General features: G+C 39.3%; 1 protein-coding gene across 2 annotated transcripts in view; it reads left to right on the top strand.

Annotated features, from left to right (window-relative positions):
* The window catches only part of LOC150087421 (putative ATP-dependent RNA helicase DDX43), a 246754-nt gene that overhangs the window by 139317 nt on the left and 88602 nt on the right, over positions 1-18835 (top strand). For both annotated transcript variants that reach the window (XM_090372060.1, XM_090372059.1), the window contains exon 9: positions 10674-10727. In XM_090372060.1, the coding sequence (XP_090228186.1) occupies positions 10674-10727 (54 nt within the window). The remainder of the gene's footprint in view (positions 1-10673; positions 10728-18835) is intronic.

Below are 18835 nucleotides of genomic sequence, written 5' to 3'. Positions count from 1 at the left end.
GCAGTCTAATGATGACTCGTTGGTGGGGCTTGGTCCTTTTCTAGGTGTGTGGGTTCTTCCTGGGTGCGACGACATCCTGGCTGGAGCCACTCCATTGGTTCCTAGTTCAATGCTGTTTCATTTATTCTGCTGCATATTACACCGTTTGTCCTTAGTATTTTGCTATCCTTTCCTCTGTGTTGATGTTTTATCAGTTTGCCTTTATTTGTTATTTGTGGTCATCTATTCGTTGTGGATGGCTATTTCTGTTCGTCGTCTATTGAAGACGTCAAGTGCAAATCGGCCGAGGGCTTTGTATTCATCTTCTGAATCCAGTAGATGGTACTCTTGATTTTTCGGCAAGTATTGAATCTCAGTTATAAGTCTACTTCTGTGTTCTTCGTAGCATTCACAGTCGTGCATAATATGCTGCCAGGTTTCAGGTTCTCCACAGGTGCATGTGGACTCTTCTATTATTCCGAGTGCGCTCAGTTTTGCTTTAAATGGGCCGTGGCCCGTCAGGAGGAAGGTTGTATTTAGCCCAGGATAGAACCACGAGGGGCCTTTTGGGTACATTTTTGCGACTATCGGTATGAAGCATCTTGTAACTTGGCCCTTTGGCGACATCTCCCATCTGTGCTGCCAAATCTTCAACATGTGAGCCACTATTCGTTGTTAACCCCCGCTATTCGCGATCGCTGATTTAATATAAAATGAAACCTAAAAAAATGTGAATTTTAAAGCGCCGTGAATATTTTCTGCCATAAAAAAACATGGGCGTGGCTAAAATTATCTTTCCGGGTCAAAACAGCGCTCAGTGGGTGGGGGGGGGTGACAAAATTGTGACCGTGGATGTTTCTCGCTAATCCTTGTTCAGTATGTCTTATGCGCTTGTCATGGAAGGTTTCGTCGTTTACTTTTAATTTATATGCTTTTAAATTGAATAAATTTATCAATTTATAAATTGATATGCTTACAAAAGTGATAAATCTACCATTTTGCAGTATAAAACGGACTTTTTCGAGTGTGTTAACAGAAGAAAGTGGCTTTATTGTGGACAAGTTCTTTCTAACCCGTACAAAAATATGACTATGAATAACAAGGGAAATGTGAAAAGGCAAAGAAGGTGATGACATTAGCGAATAAAGTTGAGTTATTAGACAAAATTTCTAATAGTGAAAGTGTCTCCTCAGTGGCAAAACATTATAAAATCAGTGAGTCAACGGATCAATGAAAAAATCCACCGTAGTGTCCGTGAAAACGCACTAATTGCTTCAAAAATTTGCTCTGTAACTCATGATGTTAAATTAGAAAAAATGGAAAAGGCTTTAAATCTGTGGATGGAAGACCGAACTCAAAATAAAATTCCGTTAAGTTCACTCATCATTCGTGAAAAGGCAAAACTCATTTATCAATAGTTTAGCGAAACTGGTGATAGCACAGGCAGGATAAGTTTTTTAGCTAGCAAAGGCGTTGGTTTGAAATTTCTAATAAATAGTACATTTAATATTAAATTGTTTCTTATTTTCATTTCGATGCCATATGCTTGCATTTCACTCTGTACTGTCTATGTACATAGTCATATTATGATGGTACATAATACATACATAGACATAATTTTACATATATAGTAATACATACATAGACAAAATTTTAGACTAGTTATTCTTATATATTACATACTTTGGAACGGAACCCCTTTATTACTATGGGAGCTATAAGTCGGTATTTGCGACATTTCTCAGGAACGTAACCCCCGCGAATGGCAGGGGTTTACTGTATTACATATCACTGCATTCCATTTTCAGTGTTGGAGACATTCTGTTCCATCCATTTAAAACAATATTAGTAGGTTAGGTTATGTTGACAAGTGGATAAGACTATTGTTTGTGAAGTGAGCATAAGCTCAATCCTTCCTACAGGAGTGACCAGAGAGAGAAAATGGAACATAGTGATGCATACTGTTATCAGTTTAGCCCTCACTCACTTAACTAATGTATCAATTTTAAAATTAATGTATAATTTGTAACAATTATTTTGAAATATCCATTTTTTTTTTTTTTTTTTTTTTTTTATGTAAACCCCAAACACGAGAGGTATTAGAACCTATAGTGCTTAGTACCATTCTTGGGTGGAGGCTGAGAAGACGAAAGAAGATATTTGTTGACATTGGACTTGAACTTCTGCAGACTGCAATTTTCGGGAAATATGTATGAAGGAAGGTTGTTCCAGAAAACGGCAGTTGAATGAATAACGAGGAAGATGAAAAGTTGGTTCTGTGAGTTTGAAGTTGGACAGTAAATGGATGTTGGCTGGTGGGGACACGTGTTCGGACTGTTTTTAAAGAGAGAGAGAGAGAGCGCGGGAATTATAGAGGCCAATTCAGAAGAACAGTGCCCATGAAAGTATCCGTAGAAAAGGCATGCAGCAGAAACTGTACGTCTATGAGATAGCGAGTGGAGAGACTCTGTTAGAGAGGAGTCATTAATTAACCTAACTGCCCTTTCCTGAACGGAATCTAGAAGCTTGAGAGAGGTTTTGGGGGCAATGCCCCAGATGTGGGAACAATATTCTATGGTAGGGTGGATTTGTGATTTTTACAGAGTGAACAGCTGTTTGGAAGAAAAGTAATGCTGAGAGCGAAAGAGAAAACCAAGTTTTTAAGATGCAGAGGAAGCAATATTTTTAATATGTACTTGTGCCAAGAGAGATTAGAAGTCAGGGTAATCCGGAGAAGAGATATATCATTTTGCCTAGAAATCGGAGTGTCATTAAAGATAAGCATAGGAGCAGAAGAATCCTTTTTGCGAGGTATAAGACAAGACTGAGTTTTAGAAGGGTTGAAATCAACTAAGTTGTCTTTGCACCACTGGAGAATTACCTGAAGATCGGCATTTAAGGAATTGGTAGCAGATTTTCGAGAAATTGAAGCTGATTGAGCAGGACAAGATTTCTCAAAATGGAAACTGGAATGCAATGTGCTATCATCAGCAAAACTATGGATAGGATTTCCAGTCAATGGAAGGTCATTAATATACAAGAGGAAAAGAGTGGGGGAAAGAACTGAACCTTGGGGGGACACCGACATTAGTGAAGAAGTTAGACAGAGAGCCATCTACCATCACCCTCAGTGAGTGATCAGAGGGAAAACTGGATAACCAATTACAAAAAACAGTTGGCAAACCATAAGATGGAAGCTTGTTTAGAAGACCTTTATGCCAAACACGATCGAAAGCCTTTGAGATGTCAAGAGCAACTACTTGTGTTTCCCTGAACCTTTCCATTGAATTAGTCCATAAATGGGTAATGTAAGCCAGAATATCAGCAATGGATCGACACTGACGGAATCCATACTGGCGATCGTTGATCAGATGGAAGGTTTCTAGGTGGTTTAAGAGTTGGTGGTTAATTGATTTCTCCATTACTTTAGAAAGAGTAGAAGTAATTGCAATGGGACGATAATTGGATGGGAGGGATTTGTCACCCTTTTTAGGAACTGGCTGGATATGAGCAAATTCCCAAGCAGAAGGAAAAGCACCTTTGGAATAAGAAAGTGAAAAAAGGCGGCAAAGAATAGGAACAAGTTCAGGAGCACAGGTTTTGAGAACAAGCGGAGAAATACCATCGGGACCTGGAGCTTTCTCAGCATCAAGATTCGTCAAAATCCTTCTGACATCCTTTTGACGGAAGACCACAGGAGGCATTGAATGGAGCATGTTCGGAATGGTAGGAGGTGTTTTACCAAGATCATTAATACATGAGTTGGAAGAAAAATGGGATGCGAGCAGGTCAGCTTTATCCTTGGCTGAAGTGACAACAGAACCATCTGGTTTGGACAGTGGTGGGAGCAGAGATGGGAAAAAGTTGCGGCCAATAGCTTTGGCAAGAGACCAGAATGCTCGGCTACCATTAGGGCAAGAAGCAAGTTTTCTACTCTTAGCCTGTTCAAACTCTAGTTTGGACTGATTAATAACTGCTTTACAATTGTTGCGAGCTTTGCTGTAGGCAGAAAATGAAACTGGAGAATTAGAAACAAGCCAATTACGATATGCAACATTCTTCTCTTGGACAGCCTTAGCACATTTATTGGAAAACCAAGGTTTAGATAAAGGACGAGATTTTAAAGTGAAGTGTGGGATAAAGGATTCCATTCCTGCAAGAATAATTTCACTGACACGATCTGAGCAAATGTTGACATCAGAAGTTTTGAAATAGTAATCCGACCATGTAAAAGAAGAAAAGAAGTCTCCCAGGTCATCTCATTTTGCATTCTTGTAATGCCAAACAACACGAGGTTGGGAATAGCCATGAGATAAAGATTCTTCATCTCATTTTGCATTCTTGTAATGCCAAACAACACGAGGTTGGGAATAGCCATGAGATAAAGGTTCCATTGGAGAAGAGACAATCACCAAGTTGTGATCTGAAGTGCCTAAAGGACCTCTCACTTCAGCCCAACCTTAGAAGGGTTGTTTGTGAGAAAAAGATCAGTCGTATTGGCTGTATGATTAGGATTGTCTGGTATTCTTGTAGGTAAATGAACAATCTGTGCTAGGTCATTAGTAATTGCAAAAGCCTCAGCATCTCGACCTGCTGGGTCGGTGTGACTAGAAAACGGAAGCCAGCTGGAGTTGTGAACGTTAAAATCACCAAGGAAAATTACCTCACTGTTAGGAAAGTTGGACTGGAGAAAGTCAAGTTGCAAAGAGAGGAAGTCAAAGAGCTCCAAGTGATTAGTGGAGTTGGAAGAATGGTAGAGACAACAGATGAATTTTACACAATGAGATAGAGAGATTTTAAGCCAAAGAAGATCAAAGAGAGGAGATTCCAAATTGCCAAATCTTTGACAGGGAATATCAGAACGGACATACGCACAAGTACCACCTTTGAGGCGAAAGGAATCATATAGCAAATAATTTGGACATCTGAGATGAGCAGTAGTTGAATCAACTGATAACTGAGATTCAGTCAGAAAAAGTACATGGGGTTTGGAAGACTGCAAGTGGAAATGGACATCGTTGAGATTGGAATTGAGACCACGCATATTTGTGAAATTAATTAGGAAGTCCTTGGGAGGTTTAGATCTTTTCACAGATAAGCTTGCTCTATTATTTTGACAATTCATGGTGTATTCAATAGTAAGAAAAAGTGGGTGGGACATGCTGTATGAAGTAATGAAATTTTTGGATATGGCGTACATGTGGTAAGAATATACCCAGATCCTTGACATAACGTGGCCTCGACAATGCTCCCCGCATACACACTACTCGGACTCCCTCCAGTCACTATCTGGCAGAGTAGAGGTAGCAAGATTATACACTAGCTGATCCGGAAGCCTCCTAGAGAGTTACCAATAGGTTTGGTCCGGTGTACTATCTAGTGGCCGGCCTGCGAACACCGTTTTAGAGCTGTACCCTCGAAATGTAAGGAATATTGGATCTCGCCACGACATTCATCATAACCTCAAAAAGTCATTAATCATACTGCATGATGGAAGAGATAGGGAAGGGTTGGCCGGAACTTAGCTCTAGAGACTAAACATGGGTTCCACCACTTCAAGCCTCCAATATGGGTTCCACCACTTCAAGCCTCCAATATGGGTTCCACCACTTCAAGCCACCATTCATGGGTTGATTGTTAAGAAGACTAAAGATACTAGTTAACAGACTTGAATTTCTGTAGATTTTAATATAGAGGTTATTTGTTAGTTGGTTTTTAGGAGCATTAGCAACTAAGGCCATACTGCTCTGGAGATATGCGGTGATCATTCCCTGACCTTTCTGCATCCTCCTATTTGGTGGGCATGGGCTCGAACCCCGGTCTAATCAAGAAGCGTGTGCGACGTTAATTTACAGGAAATATGCGTGAAAGAAGGTGTTCCAGAAAACAGAAGTGTTGAAGGGAGAAATTTAGAAGATAAGTTTGTTCTCAGAGTTAAGTTGGACAGTAAATGGATGCTGAATGGCTGTGGCACATGTTTGGACTGGTTTGAAAGCAAGAAGGGAAATTATAGAAGCCAATTCAGAATATGGAAGCATCTATAAAAAAGGGATGCAGCAAAAACAGTCTGTGAAAAGACTTTGTAAGAGATGTGTCATTACCACAATGGCGCTACTTTGAAAGGAATTTAAAAGCCTGAGAGAGGTTTTGAGTGTACCATCCCAGATGTGGGAACAATATTTCATGGCAGGGGGGATTTGAGATTTGTACAGAGTAAGCAGTTGTTTAGTACAAAAGTAACACCCAAGGCAAATCAGAAAACCCAGTTTTTTAGATACAGCAGAAGCAATATTTGTAATATGCTTATGCTAAAGAGAAATTAGAAGTCAGAGTAATCCCTAATAGAGAGATATGTGATCTTGTTTAGAAATCTGAGTATCATTAAAAATAATGAATATGTGCAGCAGACTATTCTTTTTGTGAGATATAAGACATGACTGGGTTTTATATCTCTCTACCTCATTGTGTCAAATTCATCTGTTGTCTCTACCACTCTCCCAATTCCACTAATCACTTGGAAGTCCTTGACTTCCTCTCTTTGCAACTTGACTTTCTCCAGTCCAACTTTACTAACAGTGAGGTAATTTTCCTTGGTGATTTTAATGTTCACAACTCCAGCTAGCTTCCGTTTTCTAGTCACACCGACCCAGCTGGTCGAGATGCTGAGGCTTTTGCAATGACCTTGCACAGATTGTTCATTTACCTACAAGAACACCAGACAATCCTAATCATACAGCCAATATTGGTTGGATTACTGTTTCAAAACTTATGATGTCAAAGTTTGCTCAGATCTAGTGAGTGAAATTATTCTTGCAGGAATGGAACCCTTTATCCCATACTCCACTTTAAAATCTCTTCCTTTATCTAAACCTTGGTTTTCCAATAAATGTGCTAAGGCTGTTCAAGAGAAGAATGTTGCATATCGTAGTTGGCTTGTTTCTAATTCTTCAGTTTCATTTTCTGCGTACACCAAAGCTCGCAACAATTGTAAAGCATTTATTAATCAGTCCAAACTAGAGTTTGAACAGGCTGAGTAGAAAAATTTGCTTCTTGCCCTAATGGTAGCCGAGCATTCTGGTCTCTTGCCAAAGCTATTGGCCGCAACTTTTGCCCATCTCTGCTCCCACCTCTGTCCAAACCAGATGGTTCTGTTGTCACTTCAGCCAAAGATAAAGCTGACCTGCTAGCATCCCATTTTTCTTCCAACTCATGTATTAATGATCTTAGTAAAACACCTCCTACCATTCCCAACCCGCTCCATTCAATGCCTCCTGTGGTCTTCCGTCAAAAGGATGTCAGAAGGATTTTGACGAATCTTGATGCTGAGAAAGCTCCAGGTCCCGATGGTATTTCTCCACTTGTTCTCAAAACCTGTGCTCCTGAACTTATTCCTATTCTTTGCCGCCTTTTTTCACTTTCTTATTCCAAAGGTGTTTTTCCTTCTGCTTGGGAATTTGCTCATATCCAGCCAGTTCCTAAAAAGGGTGACAAATCCCTCCCATCCAATTATCGTCCCATTGCAATTACTTCTACTCTTTCTAAAGTAATGGAGAAATCAATTAACCACCAACTCTTAAACCACCTAGAAACCTTCCATCTGATCAACGATCACCAGTATGGATTCCGTCAGTGTTGATCCACTGTTGATATTCTGGCTTATGTTACCCATTTATGGACTAATTCAATGGAAAGATTCGGTGAAACACAAGTAGTTGCTCTTGACATCTCAAAGGCTTTCGATCGTGTTTGGCGTAAAGGTCTTCTAATCAAGCTTCCATCTTATGGTTTGCCAACTGTTTTTAGTAATTGGTTATCCAATTTTCTCTCTGATCGCTCACTGAGGGTGATGGTAGATGGCTCTCTGTCTTCTAACTTCTCCACTAATGCCGGTGTCCCCCAAGGTTCAGTTCTTTCCCCAACTCTTTTCCTTTTGTATATTAATGACCTTCTTCCGTTGACTGGAAATCCTATCCATAGTTTTGCTGATGATAGCCATTGCATTCCAGTTTCCATTTTGAGAAACCTTGTCCTGCTCAATCAGCTTCAACTTCTCGAAAATCTGCTACCAATTCCTTAAACGCCGATCTTCAGGTAATTCTCCAGTGGGGCAAAGACAACTTAGTTGATTTCAACCCTTCTAAAACTCAGTCTTGTTCTTATATCTCACAAAAAAGACTTTTCTGCTCCTATGCTTATCTTTAGTGACACTCTGATTTCTAGGCAAAATGATATATCTCTTTTGGGGTTACCTTGACTTCTAATCTCTCTTGGCACAAGCACATTACAAATATTGCTTCCTTTGCATCTAAAAAATTTGATTTTCTCTTTCGCTCTCGGCTTTTCTTTTCTTCCAAACAGCTGCTCACTCTGTATAAATCGCAAATCCGCCCTACCGTGGAATATTGTTTCCACATCTGGGGTGGTGCTCCCAAAACTTCGCTCAAACTTCTTGATTCCATTCAGAAGAGGACATTTAGGTTAATTAATGATTCATCTTTAACGTAGTAGTAGTAGTAGTAGTGGCATGTGATGCAAGAAAGCAAGTGTATGAGCTTATGCAGCATCGGCCAAAAAAAAAAAAAAAATCACACATTCCCTCCAAATGCCTGTCCAGTTCCTCCTTAAATTTATTCAACCTATCAACTTCCACGACAGATGGAAGTTTGTTCCAGCAATTAACCACCCACTGGCTAAAGGCAAATTTCCGCACTTCTATTCTACATCTGTCTTTTCTTAATTTGGATTTATGCCCCCTTAGGTTCATAATCTGAACAAATGGAAGGATCCCATCAGAGTTCAGCGTGCTCAACCCATTCAAGGCCTTATACACTTCAATCAGATCACTGCGCAGGTTTCTAGTCTCCAGCCACTGGAATTTGCAGAACTTAAGCCTCTCTTGGCAAGAGGATCCCTTCATTCCCCTCACCAATCTTGTTGCCCTTCTCTGTACACGCACAATTAAATCTACATCCTTCCTAAAATGAGGCCTCCAGACCTGTACGCAGTACTCAAGGCGTGGCCTGACCACTGCCTTATACAGAGGGACAATCACCTCCTTCTCCCTGCTAGCAAAATTCCTATATATCATTGACAAAACCCCATAACCTGCCCTGGCAGCCTGTCTGCATTGCTCAGAAAACTTCATATCTGACTGCACACTGTATCATCTGCAAACTTCGACATTAAGCCTGATATACCTTCATCAATGTCATTGATATATATATACAAAACAACAGTGGACTCAACACCGAACCCTGTGCGACTCCGCTAATAACATTAGTCCACGAAGAGTAGCACCCATTGATTACCACCCTCTGTCTTCTCCCACTTACCATCCTTTATCCATTGTAGCAACATACCCTAAATACCATTATGCTCCAATTTGTACAATAGTCTTCCATGCGCAATAGTGACAAAAGCTTTCCTGAAATCCAAATATATGATATCAAAATAATTTTTTGCATCCAGTTCCTTTGTAACCACATCATAATATCCTATCAAATTTGTCAGACAAGACTTTCCCTTAACAAACTCATGCTGTGTATGAATTATTGCTGCAGTCTTGTCTAGATGATCCTACAATGCATCTTTAACCAGTGACTCCATTATTTTACCCGGAACAGAAGTTAAACTAACTTGTCTGTAATTACAAGTGTCACCCTTCGATCCCCATTTGTGAATTGGGGATACATTTGCACATCTCCAGTCCGTGCAAACCTCCCCTGAGTCCAATGATGCTCTCATAATTATGGCTAAGGGTTTGCTTACTTGCTTTGCCATCTCCTTTAATATAACTGGATAGTTTCCATCCACCCCAGGTGCTTTTCTTTGTTTAACTTCACTATTTCTCTTCCACTTTGCTCTGTTATTACAAAATCATTATCCTGCTACAATTTGATAACCTTTTGCCATTTTCAAACCTTAATTATTCCTCAAGTGTGAATGTAGATGCAAAATACTCATTCAGTTTGTTTGCTATCTGAGCAGGATCATCAACAGTCGAACCATCGATGTCAAGTGGACCAATCAGATTCATCCCCTTCCTTTTAGAGTTTATATAAGTAAAGAAATCCTTGCTGTTTTTCTTAGCATCTTTTGCCACTCGCTCTGTGACAGACGTACTGTTTCTGCTGTATGCCTCTTCTACAGATACTTCCATGGGCACTGTTCTTCTGAATTGGCTTCTATAATTCCTGTTGTCTCTTTCAAAGCAGTCCGAACGTGTGCCGCCACTAGCCAGCATCCATGTTCTGTCCAACTTCAAACCCACAGAACCAACTTTTCATCTTCCTCATTTATTCATTCAACTGCCGTTTTCTGGAACAACCTTCCTTCATACGTATTTCCTGAAAATTACAATCTACAGAAGTTCAAGTCCAATGTCAACAAATATCTTCTTTCATCTTCTCAACCTCCAACCCAACCACGGTACTAAGTACTATAGGTTCTAATACCTCTTGTGTTTGAGGTTTTCATTAAAAAAAAAAAAAAAAAAAAAGTATTTGTTATTTTACCCATTTAGGTCTGATAATGAGAATCCTGAAATATTGCCTTGTGTTTTAAGTACTACTGTTGTGATGGTTTCTTTTCTCAGTCTTCAAGCCATTTATTTTCATAGTATAAATGTGAAACTGATATTTATTATCGGTAATAATAATTTTAATTTTATTCATTTTCTTTTCTTTTTTTTATAGAGTCAGGCCTGGCCAATTCTGCTTCAAGGATATGATATGATTGGCATAGCTCAGGTAAAGTTGTTTTTTCTTGATTATCTGTTGTTAATTTACAAAGCAGATTTTTAAAAAACATCTCTCTCTCTCTCTCTCTCTCTCTCTCTCTCTCTCTCTCTCTCTCTCTCTCTCACACACACACACACACATCATGATCACGGATGTTGACATTTCCTGGAAAATTAGTCCCATTACAACTATAGTACAAAGTAGTTGTAATTAAACTGTCACTTTGAAAGCCTCTAAGTTGAAAAACAGCCTTCCATTACACAAAAAAATAAAACTTCCATTATGCAAGAAATTTGTTTGTGTAACTTATTTCTTTCTTCTGTTCGCAAACTGCTTTTCCAGTGGTAGCTCACTGACCACTTTGATGTGACTTGCTAGTCAAATAATTTCTTTGACTCTAACATAACTTGTAAAGTGTGAATGAATTCAGAAAATTTCCTTACCCCATATTGAAACTGACAAAACAGATATGTGGATGGATTGGAAAAATAAAAGTAAAATATAAATAAAAACTGCCTGTTTCACCTATGAATAAAATACATTGAAACAATTGAGTGATTTACCAACTTGTGCATAGTGTAGAATAAATGTCCATTCTTAGTGTTACATGGATTTTATATACATTAGGAAGTTAGTTTTTCATCATTTTTAAAAATTAATAAATGAAGTCTACTGTTTAAGCAGTTTGTTTGCAGATCTGCATTTTTCATTGTTCATTAGTGTACAAATTGTTTTGAAATTTTTTAATACTTGTTGTCATCTCCTTTCTGTATTTCCAACTAATTCTTGTCAGTTTATGATAGATGCAGCATGAAAAATTTCCTCATAAAAATCAGAGATCACACCTCTTGACCTACCTTGTCCAGTTCACATTTACAAAAGCTGAAATTAAAAAAAAATATATTAGAGAATTTAGATCTAGACTTCGATAAAAACTGAATAAAGTAATAAAAAATGTTTGATTTATTTATATATATATTTTTTTTTCTGATTTGATTTTTGTTGGTAATATACTGTGTCAGAGAGTAAAGCAAAATAAGTACACATTAATATGTTAAACAATTTATGTTTAATTAGCATTAGCAGAGGCATACAATGCAAGAAAGCAAGCTTATGCAGCATCAGCCAAAAAAAAAAAAAAACGTAGGATAGATCTGCAGACTATCTGCTGCCTTTAGCCAGCAGGTAGTTGATTGGTGGAACAGACTTCCATCTTTTGTTGTGGAAATTGATAGCCTAAATAAATTTTAGCCTGGGCTGGACAGGTATTTAGAACGAACGGAGGGGTGAAATGGGAATGTGTTTTTTTTTTTTTTTAACTGATGCTTCATAAGCTTGCTTTCTCGCATCGTATGCCTCTACTAATGCTAATGCTAATCCCATCAGCATTGAGCTTGCTGGAACCATTCAAGGCCTTATAAACCTCAATCAGATCACCTCACAGGTGCCTAGTCTTCAGCCACTGTAATTTGCAAAACTTAAGCTCTTTCTTCGTAAGAGCAACCCTTTCCAGCAGGTCTACATCCTTCCTAAAATAACGTGGCCTGACCATTGCCTTATACGTGGGGATGATTGCCTCTTTATCCCTGCTCGAAAAATTCCTGTATATCATTGACAAGACACCGAGGTGCCTCCGGAGCCAGGCGGGCAGGAGCAGCAGTGCGTAGTACACGCTTCTTGATTAGACCAGTGTTTGAGCCCGTGACCACCAAATACAGAGAATGCGGAAAGGTCAGGGAATGACCACCACATATCCCCTGAGCAATATGACCTTAGTTGTTAATGCTCCTAAAAACCAATTAACAACAAGACACCGAGCTACTCTGCACTGCTCAGAAAACTTCATATCTGACTGCACAATTACCCCAGGTCCTTTTCATTCTCTACCACCATGAGTGTAGTACCACAGAGTTGATACGTTACTTTTTGGTTATTGCTACCCACATGCAGTATTTACATTTGTCAATGTTAAATTTCAGTTGCCACCGGCCCATCCACTCAACTTTTCTAGATCCTGTTGCAGTAGCATACTGTCATTAGTGTCATTAACAACTCTGCCAACCTTCGTATTGTCTTCAAACTTGGACATAAGTGGAATAAGACTGAGTGGCAGTAGTATGCCACTCTGTCTTATTCCACTCAGCAAAAATGAGTGAGATGGCAGCTGTTCATTGTAGCATAAATGCTGTGCATAGGAGTGGGGGGAGAACAAAAAGTTTAGAGAGATGTAATTAATGGCAGGAAGTTGACTGTAATTACTAAAACAGAATGTTTAATTCAAATAGCATTAGCATTAGTAGAGGCATATGATGCAAGAAAGCAAGCTTATTCAGCATCAGCCAAAAAAAAAAAACACACCACTCCCGTTTCACCCCTCCATTTGTTCGAAATACCTGTCCAGTTGAGCCTTAAATTTGTTTAGGCTATCAACTTCAACAACAAATGATGGAAGTCTGTTCCACCAACCAACCACCCGCTGGCCAAAGGCAAATTTCCGCACATCTATCCGACATCCGTCCTTCCTCAATTTGAATTTATGCCCTCTGAGGTGATTATTCTGAGCAAGAGGAAGAATCCCATTGGCATTGAGCATGCTCAAACCATTCAAAGCCTTATACACCTCTATCAGATCACCTCGCCGGTGCCTAGTCTCCAGACTCTGTAATTTGCAAAACTTAAGCCTTTCTTCGTAAGAGCAACCCTTTGTTCCATTCACTAATCTTGTTGCCCTTCTCTGTATCCGTTCCAGCAGCTCTACATCCTTCTTGAAATGAGGCCTCCAGACCTGTATACAGTACTCAAGATGTGGCCTAACCATTGCCTTAAACAAGGGAATAATCACCTCCTTATCCCTGCTAGAAAAATTCCTGTATATCATTGACAAGACACCATGGGCTACTCTTGCAGCTCGTCTACACTGCTCAGAGAACTTCATATCTGCCTGCACAATTACCCCCAGGTCCTTTTCATTCTCCACCACTGTCAGTGTAGTACCGCAGAGTTGATACGTTGCTCTGGGGTTACTGTTTCCCATATGTAGTACTTTACATTTGTCAATGTTAAACTTCATTTGCCACCTCTCAGCCCATCTGTTCAACCTTTCCAGATCCTGTTGCAGCAGCATAGCTTCAGTAGTGTCCTTAACAACCCTGCCAACCTTTGTATCATCTGCAAACTTGGACATTAAACTTGATATCCCATCATCAATATCATTCATAAACACCGAAAACAACAACGGACCTAACACTGAACCCTGAGGAACTCCACTAATAACATTAGTCCACATTGAGCAGTGTCCATTGATTACCACTCTCTGTCTTCTGCCACTCAACCATCCCCTTATCCATAGCAGCAATTTGCCTCCAGTGCCACACTGCTCCAATTTGAGCAGCAGCAGTCTTCCATGTGCAATAGTATCAAAAGCCTTTCTAAGATCCAAATATATAATATCAAAGTTATTCCCTGCATCCAGTTCTTTTGTGACTACATCATAGTATCCAATCAAATTGGTCAGGCAAGACCTGCCCTTAACAAAACCATGCTGCGTCTGAGCTATAACTGAATTCTTGTCTAGATGATCCTGCAGTGCTTCTTTAATCAGTGCCTCCATTAATTTTCCTGGAACAGAAGTTAAACTAACAGGTCTATAATTACTTGTGTCAGCCTTTGATCCTCCTTTGTGAATTGGGGTTACATTTGCACATCTCCAGTCTATGGGTACCTTCCCTGAGTCTAAAGAAGCTCTCATAATTATGGCTAGGGATTTGCTTACTTCCTTTGCTGCCACCTTCAATATAACTGGATAGATCCCATCCACCCCAGGTGCCTTTTTTATGTTTATCCTCAACAATCTCTCCTCCACTTTCCTCTCAGTTATTACAAAATCATCCAGCTCACTGCCAATGTCTACTTTATCTACGTCATTCTCCTTCCTGAATAACTCCTCATGCGTGAATGTAGATGCAAAATCCTCAACTGTTGAACCATCAATATCCAGTGGACCAATCTGATTCATCCCTTTCCTTCTTGAGTTTAAATAGGTAAAGAACTCTTCTGTTTTTCTTTGCATCCTTTGCCAAGGATTTTTCGTAGTCTGCCTTTGCCTGCCTAATCTCCTTTGTGACTTGGTTACAGACCAACTTATATCTATCATAGGCTTCCATGTCGCCCATTAATTTGTATGTATTCCATGCATTTTTCTTCTCTGCCACATGTCTCATTAGTTCATCTGACAGCCATTTAGGCCTAAACCTTGAACAATATTTCTTAGTTGGTATGTAAAGCCTGGTAGATTCCAAGATTAGTTCCTTGAATGCTGCTTCCCATTTTGAGTTTGCTGTTGGTAACATCATCAGTTGGTCCCACTGTATAGAATTTAAATATTGTCTCAGACCATCATAGTCGCCTTTACGAAAACAAAAACCCTTCCCTTTACCTCTGATGGTAGTTACCTCCTTGAGTAAATCCCACTTCAACACACTGTGATCACTGCCACCTAGTGGTTCATTTATCTGCAGATTCTTAATGCATGAAGAATCACTACTGATAATCAGATCAAGAGTATTGGTTGCCTCACGAACATGCTGATGTAGAAAACAATCATCCAATAAATCCACGAAAGCCTGGTTAGTGTGTGAGTGACCAACCCACAAATTCCAGTCAATATCTGGGAAATTAAAATCCCCTATTATAAGACTCTCTGATTTACTGGCCCACTCCATTTCCCTGTACAATATCTTATTATACTCATCAGAGTCATTAGGCCTATAGCACACTCCTACTCTCAATTTTGATTTCCCTATGCTTATGTCACACCAAACTGGCTCGACACTGCCCTGTCCATCGATGTCGACTGGCTTCACTTCCTTGGATTTTATGTGTTTCTTAACTAATAGCATAACCCCTCCTCCCCTCCTGTCCTGTCTATCCTTTCTATGCACATTGTATTCCCCAATTTCCAGTTCCGTATTGCTTATACCTGTGTGACACCACGTCTCTGATATCCCAACAATATCTGCCTTTGATGTTTTGAGCAAAACCTCAAATTCATCAAATTTATTTACCAAACTCCTAGCATTGGTGTACACGCAAGTATGCATGCACCTGTTTCTATTCTTAGCTCTCCTAACACAACCCATGTGTTTACTTGTACCGCAATGACTCCCAGCAGTCTCTGAAATATCCTGCATCTTGTTTTTCAGGCTTCTGCTCATTTCAATAGAAGCAGTGCAAGAATCACTTCCACCTCTGCCAGTGGCTACTGTTAATCTATTAGCATCATAGTTGAAATGTTTAATAAAGTGTTGGTGAATGTTGGTGCAAATACATAAGGAAAATGATCATCAAGGTGAGTTACATAAAAAGGCAAGCTTAGAATGGTGGGTTAAGTGCTAATAATTTTGTTTTTGAAAATTTAATCAATTCAAAGTTTAAACGCACAACAGAAACATCACTAGAAAACAGGCCTTGTGCATTGGGTTGCATTATATCATCCAAGTTTCTTGTGACGACCTACTAACTGGTTAAAAATTTTTTTATTAAATTTTTAAAAAAATGATAATGATATATAAAAATGGTATATATAATTTTTATTTTAATAAATAAAAATTTTAACCAGTTAGTCCGTCGTTGCAAGAAACATCACTATATTGATGGTAAATGGTACAGATTTCAAAAGTTAACATCCCTCAATGGCTATTTACTCAGTATTACTGGTATTAAAGTTTTGCAGAGAACATCAGCAGAGGCATATGATGCAAGAAATCAAGCTTATACAGCATTAGCCAAAAAAAAAATCCCTCCCCATTTCACCCATCCATTAGTGCAAACATTTGTCCACTTCGTCCTTGAATTTATTTAAGCTATCAACTTCCACAAGGACAGATGGAAGTTTTGTTCCAGCAACCAACTGGCTGAAGGCAAATTTCAGCAAATTTATGTGACAACTGCCTCTCCTCAACTTGAGTTTATGCCCACTTAGGTTTATAATCTGAGCAAGAGGAAGAATCCCATCAGCATTGAGACTGTTCAAACCATTCAAAGCCTTATACATCTCAATCATATCACCTCGTATATGCCTAGTCTCCAAACACTGCAGTTTGCAGAACTTAAGCCTTTCTTCGTAAGACCAGCCTTTCATTCCCCTCACCAATCTTGTTGTCCTCTGTACTCGCTCAGGCAACTTTACAGCCTTCCTAAAATGAGGCCTCCAGACCTGTACGACCTGCCTGACCATTGTTATACAATGGAAAAATCAACTCCTTATACCTGTTAGCAAAATTCTTGTATATCATTGACAAGACACCATGAGCTACCCCATTGCAGACTGTCTGCACTGCTCAGAAAACTTCATATCTGACTGCACAATTATCCCCAGGTCTTTTTCGTTCTCCACTACCCTGAGTGTAGTATCACACAGTTGGTATACATTTCAGAGAGGTGAATGTAACAAACATAAGAGGGTTTGGAGCGCAGTACCACGCAGTTGATACATTACTCTGGGGATACTGCTACCCATATACAGTACTTTACATTTCTCAAAGGTAAACTTCAGTTGCTACCTCTCAGCCCATCTGCTCAACTTTTCTAGATCCTGTTGCAGTAGTGTACTGTCATTAGTGTCATTAATAATCCTGCCAACCTTCTTATCACCTGCAAACTTAGACATTAAGCTTGATATACCTTCATCAATACCATTAATAACAACAATGGACCGAACACCGAACTCTGGGGAACTCCACTAATAACATTAGTCCAAGAAGAGCAGTGTCCACTGATTACCACTCTGTCTTATTCCACTCATGTTCAAGTTTGCAGACAATACAAAGGTTGGCAGAGTTGTTAATGACACTAATGACAGTATGCTACTGCAACAGGATCTAGAAAAGTTGAGCGGATGGGCTGAGCAGTGGCAACTAAAATTTAACATTGACAAATGTAAAGTACTGCATATGGGTAGCAATAACCACAAAGTAACGTATCAACTGTGTAGTAACTGAACCCTTTGGAGATGAAAGGAGTGTAAGAAATCGTCGTGCCAGACATGCTGTACACTGCAACGAGACACTCCTAAGTTAGAGGCAATGGCATGTGTGCTGGGAGTAGGATCATTCAACACACACACTTTCTTCCATGGCTGGAGTTCGTGTCAAACATGGTCTGCCCGCATTACTCCTGTTACCTCTAAATGACCCATAATCACACAAATTTTGATGCACATGCGCAAAAAAAAAAAAAAAAAAAATGGTGGTCCGGTACATGTTTGTCTGGGAAGTGTTCTCCATAAATTCGTTGAGCGGCTCGTCCATTGCCCTCTGCTAATCCATACGCTAGGTGCATGTCTGCCAGCTCACAGTTTGTATATCGATGCATGCTCTTCGTGCGGCGACTACTGCTTGAATGAGTAAACCAGAAATTTTCCCTCTCGCGAACTGATGAACAGCGCAGTCTACTGACTTACGTTGACGTTTCCGGTTATGGGTTCTTATGCGATTCACATTCCTTTAGATGTTGCCTACCTCCCCTAAACGTTTGTACCAATATTTTTGAGACACCCTGTATATATCATTTTTTTAAAATTTAATAAAAAAAATTATTTTAACCAGTTAGTAGGTCGTTGCAAGAAACTTGGATGATATAATGCAACCCAATGCACAAGACCTGATTTCTTGTGATGTTTCTGTTGTGCTTTTAAACTTTGGATTGATTAAATTTTCAAAAACAAAATTATCAGCACTTAACCCACCATTCTAAGCTTGCCTTTTTATGTAACTCGCCTTGATGATCAGTTTCCTTATGTATTTGCATAAACATTCCTGTTTTAATAATTGCAGTCAACTTCCTGCCATTAATTACATCTCTCTGAACTTTTTGTTCTCCCCCCATCACACGCACAGCATTTATGTTACAATGAACAGCTGCCATCTCACTCATTTTTGCCTGTCATGTGTTGTCTGTCATGCAATAAGCTTATTTTTCATTGCAAATATTAAGTTAGAATTAGTTATTACTTTCCACTCCAGTTTGTTTCATCAAGAAGCAATAGGTCCAAAGTTCATAACAGGTTGAAGAGATTTACAAACAGATTGTAGCGGAAATAAACAATCTCATTTACTTGT

The sequence above is a fragment of the Mastigoproctus giganteus genome, chromosome 4 (assembly GCF_048544385.1).
Source record: "Mastigoproctus giganteus isolate SK-2022 chromosome 4, ASM4854438v1, whole genome shotgun sequence".
NCBI lineage: Eukaryota > Metazoa > Arthropoda > Arachnida > Uropygi > Thelyphonidae > Mastigoproctus > Mastigoproctus giganteus.
Note: the sequence above shows the minus strand (reverse complement) of the source record. Positions and strands in the feature narration are given on the sequence as shown.